The following is a 12350-nucleotide window of genomic DNA, read 5'->3' as shown; positions in this document are numbered from 1 at the left end:
GCCTGCTGTGGGAGAAATCTGTTCTCTCAAAATATGCATTCTTTTTTCTCTTAGTTTAATTTTGTATCTTGGTTGCATATTTCCTTCATCTAAGAAAAGTCTGTGCGGATTATTTCTAAAACAAGGGATTTCTGAAAACTTTAGCAGACAGGCACTGGGAAAAGTCACAGGCTCGTGTCAGCCTCTTGGCTGTCCGATACCAGCATTAAAGCAGCAGCAGGGTCACAGGCCAGCTGCCCACGGAGGCCTCTATGGGCACAGGCCAGGCTAGGAAGCAGGGAAGAAGGAAAGATTCCTGTGGCACAGTGTGAGTTGTGAGAGGGAGCAGGCTCTTGCACAGAAGCCCCAGATGACTGGCATGAAGGAGATGAGCTGAGCAGCTTTAGAGGGTCAGCTGCACCGTCGCTGCCCTGGTGTCTTCTCACACAGATTTTCCGTGAGTGGACATGTTCTGTGTGTGTGCATGCATGTGCGTGTGTGCATGTGCATGCGTGTGTGTGTGTGTGTGTGTGTGTGCAGATGTGGCCATGTTCTGCATGTGGGTGGAGATTAGCAGGAAGAGGGTCTAGGGTGTAGATTTGGTGACAAGAGAGTGACCTTGACTATGGCAGGGGGTCTCCAGGCAGACTTTGGAGAGGCAGTGGTATTGGGTTGGGCCTCAGAGGACAAATGGGGTGAGAACTTGAGGAGGTATAATCAGGGAAGTACATGATGGGAAGAAAGGCCCCAAGCACAGTGGACAAGTGTTCGCAGAGCAAGGGACAGTTGGTATGGCTAGGGATGGGCATGGGGTTAGCCAGCAGTATTGATTGTCCTGGGAGGCTTGCAAGTTAAGGAAAGGAATCCTGCTCTCTTCTCAAGTGTCTGTTCCACCCAGCAGGGCCTGCTGCGACCTTAGGCTGTGACCTAGTGGAGCTGGTACCAGTTTTGTGGGTAGGCACCCGGAGTCCCTGCTCGCCACAGCACCCTGCCCTTCCAGCTAGCCCCCTTTGCCTCATGCTCCCATTCACTCAGCTGGACATGTGTGGGCCAGGCTAAGGTGCAGCAGCCTTAGCCAGGAGCATTGCAGGACACTGTCTAGGGCACTGGTTACTCTGGTGTGACTCTGCCATCTGCAGCCCAGACGACAGAGACTCTCACTTGGTGGTTACAGCAAGTCTGTCTCTCTCTTTAGATGATTCCGGGGATGACGACGAAGAGCCTGCTGCCCCAGCTGACAAGAGTGAGCTCCACCACACCCTGAAGAACCTCTCCTTGAAGTTAGATGACCTCAGCACGTGCAATGACCTCATTGCTAAGCATGGCGCGGCGCTGCAGCGGTCCTTGAATGAGCTGGACAGCCTTAAGATCCCTCCAGAGAGCGGGGAGAAGCTAAAGGTTGTGAATGAGCGAGCCACTCTCTTTCGCATCACATCAAATGCTATGATCAATGTGAGTGCTCCCACTACAGGGGAGGGCACACCCGTCAGCTACAGGTCCTTGAGTGGGAGGGTGCCTGACAGACAAGGCCTCTGATTTCTGTGGCTCTGAGTTGCTTTCCAAAGCCAACCCCTTCCCACGTGTGTCAACATTCTGCTTATGTCCTCTCCTCTACACAGCCATTAACCACTGGAGATATTTATTCTTCTTTTTTTCATGAAGCTGAGGACAGAACTTAGAGCCTCACACATGGTAGGCAAGTGCTCCTCCATTAGGGCTATAATCCTCCACCTAGTGACAAACATTTGTTAGTTTGTGTGTGTGTGTGCTCGCACGCGTGCATACGTGCATGTGCGTGCGTGCGTGCGTGTGTGTGTGTTCTCACAAGCATGCCAACTTAAGATCTGTTCTCTTCTTCAACCGTGGAGATTGGCAGTTCTAGCCTAGCCCCACAAGGAAGCCCGGGACGGTGTGCCTCAAGTAGTGGGATCTGCTGCGTGTAGTGGCTAACGTGAACCTGACCCAGGGCATCTCATCAGGGAACAGGCTGAAGGCCAGCTGATTGACACTTGTAGCCTATACTAGCCCTGAGGCCCAACTTGTTCTTGGGGAGCTTCATGACTACCACCCTTACCTGGCAGGACAGGGTCTGCTCTGGCAGGGTGCCTGTGTGGCTGCCAGACATCACATGTCCAGACCCTCACTGGGTGCTAAGGGCCATAGGCAAGCTTATGGGGGTCCTGAGACACAGGAGTCGCCCCTGGCCAGGGCTTGGCTTTTATGCCTATATGAAGGAGACCACCGGTACCTGGAGCTGAGGCAACCACAGGAATTTTCTACTCCTGCTCTCGAATTGTGTGCTTACCTTGTCGGTACTATGGTGGAGTTAGCACTGGAGTGCAAAGCAAGACTCTGAAAAGCCACCAGAGCTCCCAGAGTCACCAAGCTGGGTACCAAGCCAGAACTGCAGGATGGCCTACTACAGAAATGATGGCTCTTGAATGTTGGAGCCCTTGGTATGCAGAGGCCTCCTCCTGCCTGGCTTACTCTCTGAGACCTTGGTGTTGAGTTGTTGCTGGGATTGGAGCCAAGGCCGTGCACATGCTAAGCCTGACTCTGCCACTACACCACATTCCCAGCCCCAAATACCTCCAAATACCTCCTGTCTTCCAGTCCCTTGTTTGCCTTTATGATGCCATGGGGCCTCTGATAGCTGTGGCTGACGACTGAGGACTTAGAAGTGGAAATCACCTCCAGCTGTTGGCCGAACATACAACCACCCTTTCCCAGCCCCTCAAATGAAGCTCTCAGGTGGTCCTCCCACTGTGGAGGTCTGGCTGCCTTTGTACTCCCCACCCTGCCCTGACTGTGAAACTTCTGGCAGCCCACACCCAAGTCTGGAACTCTCTCTGCCCCTCCCTACCCCACCCCTGGCCCTAACAAGTGCCAGTGTTGTCCACATCTGCCTGGCTCCTACTAGAACAAAAAGTGGGAGCTGGCTGGCCTGGACAAGCCCTGCTGGGAACCCCACCCCCACCCGAGGTTAAGAAGCAAACAGCAGCTTTTACCCAGGCTGAGCCTGCCATTTTACTCCCTTCCCCCAAGATGATGGCGGATCTGGCATTATTTGGCCTCCAGAAGGAGGGTCCTTTGCATTCCTGAAAGCGGGCCAGACCATAGGCTTTTTGGTTTCAAACCACCCATGGGGCACGTGAAGAAAGTCCCTGCACAGTTCCCAAGAGCCCAGGCTCTGTGGCTAGTGGTCCCTGCCCACTGCTCTCCAAAAGCCAAGACAGCCCCCCTATCTCCTGCCCAGCATGCCTCTTCCAGGACACCAAAAGACGCAGAAATGCCTTTGCTGGTGCTAAGCTGTCTTTCCTTGCGGTAGACTGTAGTCATGTGGTTGGATAGCCAGGTAGGCCCTGCCCAATGGGCACATAATAACCTAGACCTTAATGAGCCCTTTCCAGGCCTGTGCTGGAGGAGGCAGCAGGATAGAGGCAGGCCCTTCCTGTCCCTGGAGCTCACAGCCAGGCAGTCTTTACTAGAGATGCATTGTCTCTACTTATATTAGTGGTGAACCTTCAGGGTTGAGTGGGGTGGGGAGGATCCAGTGGAGAGTTTGGGAAGTCAGTCCAGGTCCAGCCAGCCACAACCTCACAGGGGAATGACTCTCAGGTTCCAGTCATGGACACCTCTATTCTCTGGGAGCAGAGGACCGAGGTAGTGGTCGCAGAACAGGCCCTGACAGGAGGAAGAAAGGCACAGGGTCATAGTGCTGAGGTGAGCCCAGGTCTTTGTGATTCCAGAGCAGACACAGCCTGCTGCCTCATGGGAGGAAATCAGCCCATTCCTCCCATTGGCTGGAAATGGAAGGGCAGGAAAACCTCAGGCAAGCTTGCTTTCCTGCATCTCCTCCTCAGCATCCAACGGCATCCGTGGGCCCACAGTGTCTCATAAGCACTTGGCCCATACTCCCTGAGAGGGCCGGGCCTTGGCAGCCCCACTGTCCTACAACCCCTGTGCCTGGCACAGGGCCCGCACATAGGACTTCATTCAGCAAACCAGAGAGAGAAAAAAACCAAGGGAGAATTGTGAAAGAAAGTGGAAGCAAATGAATGGGTTGCTTGGTGTCTGGCAGAATTCCCCAGCGGGTAATTTTTCGGCTGATAAACGCCAACCCAGCAAATCCTACCTGAATGGTTGCTTGGGTAGCTGTGAATTAGCCTGCCATTTAGGGAAAAATCTCACAGCATTAGTAGACCAGCTGAGGGTTGTGGAAAATCTTCGAACACCTGTGTACCATGTAGAGGTCTTTGCCACGTTCAGCACAGGGATATGTCCTCTTTGCCCCCATGCCCCAATCCTGGGAGCCAGGACATGCCTCTCAGGGTAACATGAGTCTGCCACTTGGCTTAAGGCAAAGGACTGGGTCTGTGCAGGCTGCACACTTTGGGCGCTGGGTCCTGTAAAGCGGAGGGAAAAAAGCTGTCAGGCTCCCTTGTTTCTGCTGATGCTCCCCTCTGTGATGGAGCCAGAGGCTGAGGTGGAAGAACAGGCCTGTGGTGTAGTAGGGGTTCACTCTGCTTGCTTGGTGACAGAAATACCTCCCTCTTCTGCCCAAGACTTTGTCCCTCGCTGTAGCCAGGTGAAGTTGGTGTCACTACAGTGTCATTGTCTATATTATCTGGGTACCAAGAGCAGTCATTTTTGTCTCCGTCTTCCTCTGAGAATGAGCAAAACATGTCTTACATTTGAGCAACTCTTTCTGCTTAGAGAATAGGCTGTCAGTGAGGCAAGGACAGATATCTGTGGACATTTCATGCATCCTGGGGGGACAGAGAAAAGGGGGCTGGTGCCCTAAAGAATGCCCAGTGCCACTCTGAGTTGAAGACTGGGCCAACCAAGATGCCTCCTGAGTGGGAACAAAGGCTATCAAAATGGGCATCAAAGTACAAGCCTAAGCCAAGAGAACGAGGACACTTGCTCTCTGACACCCACCGCGTACCCCAGTTCCAGAGGGATCCCCCAGAATCTGTCGCCAGAGGAGGGCTTGTGCAGAAAAAGTGGGCGGAGCTGGCTTGAGGGGAAGCCCCATAAAAGACTGACAGTCATCCAAGTGCACAGAGGGATAGAGGGAGGAAGGCAGGGCTAACTCTGGAGTTTACCAAAAAAGCATCTCACGGGACGCACCAGGAGGGGTGGCAGGAACCTGGGAAATCTTGACACAAGGTTGTTGGGAGAGCCCACAGAGTAGGGGCACCTGCTCGGCTTGACCTGGAAGGACGAGCCAGTTGGAGAAGGCTGCGATGTCAGAATGTAGTGACATATTCTGGGGGTATAGGAAGTGCCAAGGGGAGACAGATACCAGGATGGGACATTAGGACAGGCAAATGGGTGCAGACAGATAGGTACACCCCACACACTTGAGTACTTCAGTTTCAGAGAAATTAAAAAGCCATGAGGGTCTCTTTTAGGGGCAATCACACAAAGAAGGAAAGTGGCAGAAAGGGCCACTTGCTACTGGGAATGGCTGGGACTTCTTCCCTAAGGCCTCATTTGGTCCAACCGGGAGGCACATGGGGCTCCTTGGGCCAGCCCAGCAGGGAATGGGCATGAGATGCACCATTGCCCTGGTCCTTCTGGGACCGTGGAGAGGCTGTTGCTAGCTGACCAGCATGCTGTCCCTGACAGCTTGCTGGCTCAGGGTCTGGGGAGGTGGATTAAAAATAGATTCCAGAATTGTCTGAAATCAGCTGGTAAACCGGCAGCCAGATGGTGTGCGTTCCTGCCTGCAAGGGGTGAACTATTTTGAATATGGAAAGGCTATTTTGGAGTTTCAGTTGAAGCATAGAGCTGCCTCCCTAACAGTGAACATGAGTCACAGCCAAGAGGGCCCACCTAGGTTAGGGGAGGTCTAGAACCAGACCAGGATGCTGCCCAGACGAGTGGCACTACCTAGAGCTTGAGCTAGAAGAGACCAGGAAGGAGCTACAGCATAGTGGCTTCACCAGGCCAAGGGGCTCTGAATTGACCCCAGTGCCTCCCATTACAGGTACTGGGTCCCCTGATTCCAGACGCCTAAGATGAACAGACAACTTTCAAAATAGTAACTTCTGGTTCAGGCAGTGCGGCTCCCTCCCACCTGTGAGGTTGCATTCAGCTTGGGTTTCTTGTGTACATAGGGTCTGCAAGCTACCCCTCAGTGGGTCCCAGTGTGCCTACCAGCTCTGGCCAAGTGGGGGCACTCGGGGAGACTGGTGTCCCTGCCATCTCCTTTCCATTTACTGCCTTTGAGCTCCCAGGCCATTGAAAAGCAAGAATCTCCAGGAATCTGGGGCTATAAAGGAATCCACATGGCAGCCTCAACCCTGGCATTCTCAGGGAGACAGCTGCCCACGTACCCATAGGGAACAGATACCTGCTGCATGACAGGTCCCAGCAGGTCCTGGCCTGGCACAGATGGAAGCAGCCATTCCTCCCATCCCATCACCCAGGGTTATCAGGGTCTATGGTGGTTAGTGGCTGAAGACAAAGTCAGCAGCACAGACTGGACCCTCCCTCTGGACAACTGAGCATCTCCCACCTCCTCTGTGAACCCAGGGGCTACTCATCCCAGTTCCCAGTTGTCCTCATATCACGGGTGATGAAGGTAATCATGCAGCAGGGTTCTCACTAAACAGACCCTCCGTGAGCCTGGGCTGCCACAGGCCACATAGGCCAGGCAGAGGGCCCAGGCAGGCTGACCCTATGGCTGCTGCTCCTGCCTGTGAGAGGAACCATGAGGTCACTGGCAGGATTAGGATTAGGAACAGCAAAAGCGATTAGAGCTTGCCCTTCTCCTGGGTACAGCAGGCGTGGGGGGGGGGGGGAGTGGGTTCCAGGTCAGAGGCTGTGTCCCATGGAGCAGCTGCTAAGAAGAAAGGTTGAGGCCCCAGTGGGTGGGCAGAGCCAAGACTCTCCATCCCGGAGTCAAGCTGGGGCCAGGCCCATGTGGTAGACCTGCCTTTTTGAGGTTCTCACTCTGTTGGGGCATTTCAATAGGCCCCATGCATTCCCTACCGGGAGCCCAGAGCCATAGCCTGCACCTCTGCCACTAAGGAGTACCCACCCGTGTTCCCTGTCACCCTTTCACAGCCTTGGGGAATTGTAGGAAGGGGCAGTGCCTGGGAATGAGACCTTACCCCCATCCCAAGGGACAATTACTGACCCAGTAGAATCATAGACGGTGTAGGCATCCCAGGATGAGTCCTTTTTCCCATAAGGATGCTGATTCTCAGAGGTAGAGGGGCTAAACGGGATGAAAAGCAAAACACTGTGCATGTGGAGCCCAGCCGTTGACTCTGGCTCCCAGATGGACTCCGTCTACCTCGCCTCCATGGATCCAGGCTGTGAGCCCATGGGTGTGAATGGGAGGACTTCGGGTGAGCCATCTGCTGACAGGTGGAAAGGAACTTTCCGGGCCTAGATATAGTTGTGGCGGAATCTCACAGGAACTATGACCCTGTCCGGCCTTGTCAGGGTCAGCCAAGCTTTTCCTACCCCTCCCTCACCTTCCCTTTCCCCCTCCTCCCTGCTGGGCCCCAGGCTTAATCCAGCTTAGTGAGCACATCCCTTGGGGCACTGCCCAGCTCAGCATTCCGGGGCAGCAGGGCCAGGTTGGCTCCTGTCTCTTCACGGTATGGTCAGGATGAGGCCTGCAGAAGGCCAGTGGCAGCAGAGAAGACACTGGGAGTTGGGAATGGATACCAGGTAGGTGTGATGGGGCTGGGAGAGGAGGGCAGATGGGCATCTGATGCCCACAACCAACCAGGGCAGCCCATCTGTGGCAAGGAGCCCACTGGTGCAGTAAGAACAGCCCTCGGTCCATCACGGTCCAGCCAAGGGAGCTCCTTGACTTAGCATGGGGCAGTCAACTGTGACACGCTGGGATCTGCATGTTCTCGTTCTAGCCACATGTGGTTCGAATGGGGCCCAGCTATCTGCAGGGTGCCTGACTCCGTCTCCCTGTCCTTCTGTACCCGTGGGCCCTGTGGTAACTTCAAGGTAGATGGAGGTCACACATAGCCAGGGTATGTCCAAGCAATCTGCTGCTGCATTGAGACAGCCCACCAGCACCTCCCTGAGGTCAGGGCTGAGGCTTGCCCTTTACTACCAACATCCTCCGTAGTGGGCATCGGCACAGACTTCATTCCGCCTTTGGAAGACCAGTGGATCCCACGTGATCTACGCCATCAAGAGGCTTGGGGACTGCAATAAAGATCCAGCTTCACAGTGTATGGTGGCGGCACTGATTCTGTACCCTGGAAATCACATAGGTGACAAACACAGGGGCTCAGACCCCAGATCTGCTACGGGGCTGCAGACAAGCTCACGTTTTCCCCTTGCCAGTGCGTGCCAGAGAAATGGCTACCTCAGTGCCTGTGAGCATGCCCCGTACATCTGTAAGCTGGGGAAGGCCTGCCAGGTCAGGAACTTGTGGGAATATACAGGTGGGAGTTCAGAGCGGCAGAGAGGCTGACCGTGGTGGGGCACAGGAGGGCTGGGGAGGAGTGCCGCCTAGGAGATGGGTGGCGAGGATGCAGAAGCCCACACCACACGGCCTCTGGTGTGAGCTTACGGGAGTTATTGCCACACCCTTGAGCTACCATCTGATGTGTCCTGTGCCTTCTTCGCGGGTCTTGTTTTAAATCTCATGAGTTATGTGAACGAGACCAAATACTCCGCTATGCTGATCCTCACTGGTTTGATTCAAGCTCTCTAGATGGGTGGTAGGATGGGTAGAGGGATGGGGCAGACATTGCGGAGCAAGGGGAGGGCAGAGGCCTTCTGCAGCTGCCAGGATTCCCACACACTAGGAAGAACTTGGGAAAGGATGGGGGGACATCCTTTAGTTCTCAGCTACCACAGTCAATACAAGTCAAGAGAACCTTGTATGCATCTCTTGGCGGGAGGTGGCTCAGCTGTGTAGAGGGGACAGATTCCAATTCCCAACCTGCTTATGACCTGGGCAGTGCCTTCTAGGGCCTCAGTCAAGAGGCAGCATGGAGAAGGGTGAGGGGTCAGCCCATTGGGCCCACTCTGAAGACGAGAGTGCCTTTATCCCAAAACCCTGCACCCTCTGTTGAGGTTCCCCACCTCCATCTACCACCTTCTGTGATGCCAGCCCCCAAGTATCAGGGCCTCCCTCCATAGCCTGCAACCGGGTGGCAGGCACTGACACCAGCTGGGGCCAAGCTTAAGGTTATGAAGAGTGAGTGACAGGGGACATGGGTCCCACGGGAGCAGTAGCTAAGGCGGACATCTTCCAGAGCTGCCCCTGTTACCTCCTTGCTGTGTGGCCTCAGAGCCCTGGCGTATCACTTTGTAATAGGGTGTCTGTCTCTTCTCACCTCACAGGGCTCCCAAGAGAGTCTGAAATGCTCCTGGGTTGCCCAGAAGGACACTCTGCCCCCACTTTGCTGTGTCTTATTAATGGGACAGAGTGAGCAAACAGGTCCCTTCTGGTCAAGCCACTGGGTCCAGCTGCCATTCCGTCAGTTGTCATGGTTCACATGAGCATAGGCTCTGTGAACATTGCTGTCCCATCCCCTAGTGAGGACGTGAGCTGAGTGGCTTTGCCAGACTCGATCCCTCTGGTCTCCTGTCATTTCCCACCCCACTCTCCTGGTCTCCTGGGGTAGCTCATGCTGTGCCTCAGGTTGGCCTCCTCCTCTTCAGATGGGGTCAGGACCATAGATCTTAGCAGGAAGGTGGCAGAGGGAGGCTTCTAGAACAATGCTTGTTAAAGGGGTGCCATGGCAACCAACCCTCAAGCACTACACTGGGGCTGCAGGGGGTTTGCCTACCTTGGAGGAGCTAGTCATTGGTCCATCCCTGATGCCCAGAGGAGCCCGCAGAACGCCTCTGATCACCGCCTATTTCCTTGAGTTTCAGTAGTCACTGGGCTGGCATGAATCTACGACACTCACTATCATCCGGGAACCCCATGGGAAGAGGGTCCGTACAGACAGAAACAAACTCAGTGACATGCAGCTGCAAAGGCCAGCCGCTGAGTTGACCTGGCCTTAGCAGGAGCTAGGTGGTTTCCTGGGCTGAGCTGGAAGGGGAGGTCTGAGGAGCCCTGGATTGAGGGCATGAGCACTAGGTGCCTGGGCAGATGCAGCTGACGGCCTACAAGGTCATATCTAGAGAGTGGACCCTCAGTGCTCTGTGTCACCGTTGTCCTTCCTCACAGCCCTTTGAAATGGCACTGCACTGCTCCCATGTCCTGGTGTGCAACAGGCACGTCACCCAGTGGTCTGATGGCTTAGTACAAGGGTGGGGCAGCGGTGCTGGGGAAGTGGCAACTGAAAATACCCAAGCGCGTGCGGGCCCAGGAGCCGGGCCCCATCTGCTAGTTAAAGGTTCCGTGAAAGGGCAAGTCTGGGGGTCGCTGCATTAGACCAGCCAGCTCATGCCGGGAGAGCTGAGAACAGAGCTGATGAGCCAACCCTGCTGCATAAGAATGTAGTGGAACCATCTATGGATGCAAAAACAATCTGGATGTAATGGGCCACAAACTTGAGAGACTGATGGTTAGTTTGTCAACTTGACGCAAGCTAGAATGAGCTGAGAAGAAAGTCTCAGTGTCTCTGCTAGGTTGGCCTGTGAGCACGTCTGTTGGGCATTGTCTTGAGTTAATAAGGGAAAAATCGCAGCCCAGTGTGGGCAGCACCAGTCTCTGAGCAAGACTTCCTGAACTGTGTAAGAGTAGAGAAACCGGGCTGAGCCAAGCAAGCAAGTAGCCATGCGTGCATCTGTTTCTTTCTGCCCTTGACTGGATATATGGCCAGCTTCTTGAAGACCCGCCACTGTGATTTCTCTGCTAGGATAAATCATAACCTGGAGTTGTAAGCCAAATAACCTCCTTTTCCCCTCAGTTGTTGTTTGGGGGAGCATTTTTATCACAGCCCCAGCAATGAGGCCAGAACAAAGTGCTAATGGCCGAGCATAGTGGCACCCACCTGTCATCCCAGTACACACAGGAGGCAGAGACAAGGTGGTTGTGAGTTCTTGATCGTCCCGGGCTATGTATTCAGTGCCCAGCCAGCCTCATCTACATAGTGAGACTGTTTCAAAACACAGCTTCATGGCAAAGAAAAAAAAGGGGGGGAGGCAGAAGTATGTGATAGGGACGGTAAAGTGACTTGGTGGCTTGGTGGCAAGTTCCAGTCTTAGTCCCCTCTCCCTTTTCTCTGTGTATTTCTCTGGAGGGTGAACCTAAGACATCTGTCACTAAGCTACAGTCCCAGCCCTATTTCTACTAAGGCTAAGTCACCCAGCTGGCCCTGAATTCTCTGTAGCCTGGGCTGGCCTTGAGTTTACAATCCTGCTTCAGCCACCCATGTGGGTGGAGTTCCAGGTCTGTGTCACCATGCCCAGTCAGCCCTGGTTCCTCTCAAACCAGGCTTGTTAGCCCCTGAGCCAGGAAGTATGTGGCTTGCTGTCCCTTTTGACCAAAGCCAAGAGCTGAAGAGACTAAGGCTACCTCGGATCCCACTGGGGGCCTAGCACCCGGTAAGGATGTTCCAGCAGACAGCTGAGGTCCTAGCCATGGTGAGCAATAACTGTAGGTCAGGCATGCTCCAAACAGGATCTGACTGAGGCAAGCTGACCAGGTCAGGTCACAGCCTGAGGCTTTCATGGCGGTTGGTCCTTCTCAGGCCTGCAAGGACTTCCTGGAACTAGCGGAGACTCACAGCCGGAAATGGCAGCGGGCTCTGAGTTATGAGCAGGAGCAGCGTGTCCACCTGGAGGAAACCATTGAGCAGCTGGCCAAGCAACACAACAGCCTTGAAAGGGCCTTCTGCAACACCCCCGGCGGACCGGCCAACCCCAGCAAGAGCCTCAGCGAGGGTGCGTGTGAAAGCAAGGCTGGCGGGCAGGCAAGTGGGTGGGCAAGTGGGCGGGCAAGTGGGCGGGCAAGTGGGCGTGCACACTCCGGTACAGCCCTCGGGCCCCATAAACCTGTCCCTTAAAGTGACCTCATGTCATGGGGGCTTGTCCTGAGGAGTAAAGACTGTCGGCTGTGGTGCTGTGCGCCCCACACCTGCCGCCAACTGGCAAGAGTCCCACACACCACGTCTGAGTTCAAAGTCCTGAATGTTCAGTGAGCCCAGATGTTCTTTCGGGACAGGGCTGCCCAGGAGTCAGGCGGCTGTCCACCTAACATCAGGTTAGGAGCATCCCAGGTGCCCTGAGCAGGAAAGCTGGGCCACAGGCAGGCTGAGCAAACTGGGTGCTTCTGGAAGGAGGCATCTAAGCAATGATGGGTTGGAATGCCGTGTCCCAGCAGAGCAAGGAGAGTGGACACAGAGCAGGGTCTGAGACCAGGGCCAGGTGTCTGGAGTGGGCAGGTGTAGCCGGCAGGATAGAGGGGACGACGGCAG

At 54.7% G+C, this 12350-nt stretch overlaps 1 protein-coding gene across 2 annotated transcripts in view; it reads left to right on the top strand.

The window, feature by feature from the left end:
* Osbp2 (oxysterol binding protein 2) overlaps positions 1 to 12350 on the top strand; it is a 154353-nt gene that overhangs the window by 129821 nt on the left and 12182 nt on the right. For both annotated transcript variants that reach the window (XM_038339610.1, XM_038339618.1), the window contains exons 3-4: positions 1175 to 1431; positions 11625 to 11817. In XM_038339610.1, the coding sequence (XP_038195538.1) occupies positions 1175 to 1431; positions 11625 to 11817 (450 nt within the window). The remainder of the gene's footprint in view (positions 1 to 1174; positions 1432 to 11624; positions 11818 to 12350) is intronic.

This window comes from Arvicola amphibius, chromosome 1 (assembly GCF_903992535.2).
Source record: "Arvicola amphibius chromosome 1, mArvAmp1.2, whole genome shotgun sequence".
In the NCBI taxonomy this organism is placed as follows: domain Eukaryota; kingdom Metazoa; phylum Chordata; class Mammalia; order Rodentia; family Cricetidae; genus Arvicola; species Arvicola amphibius.
This window is presented reverse-complemented; position numbering and strand designations above follow the sequence as displayed.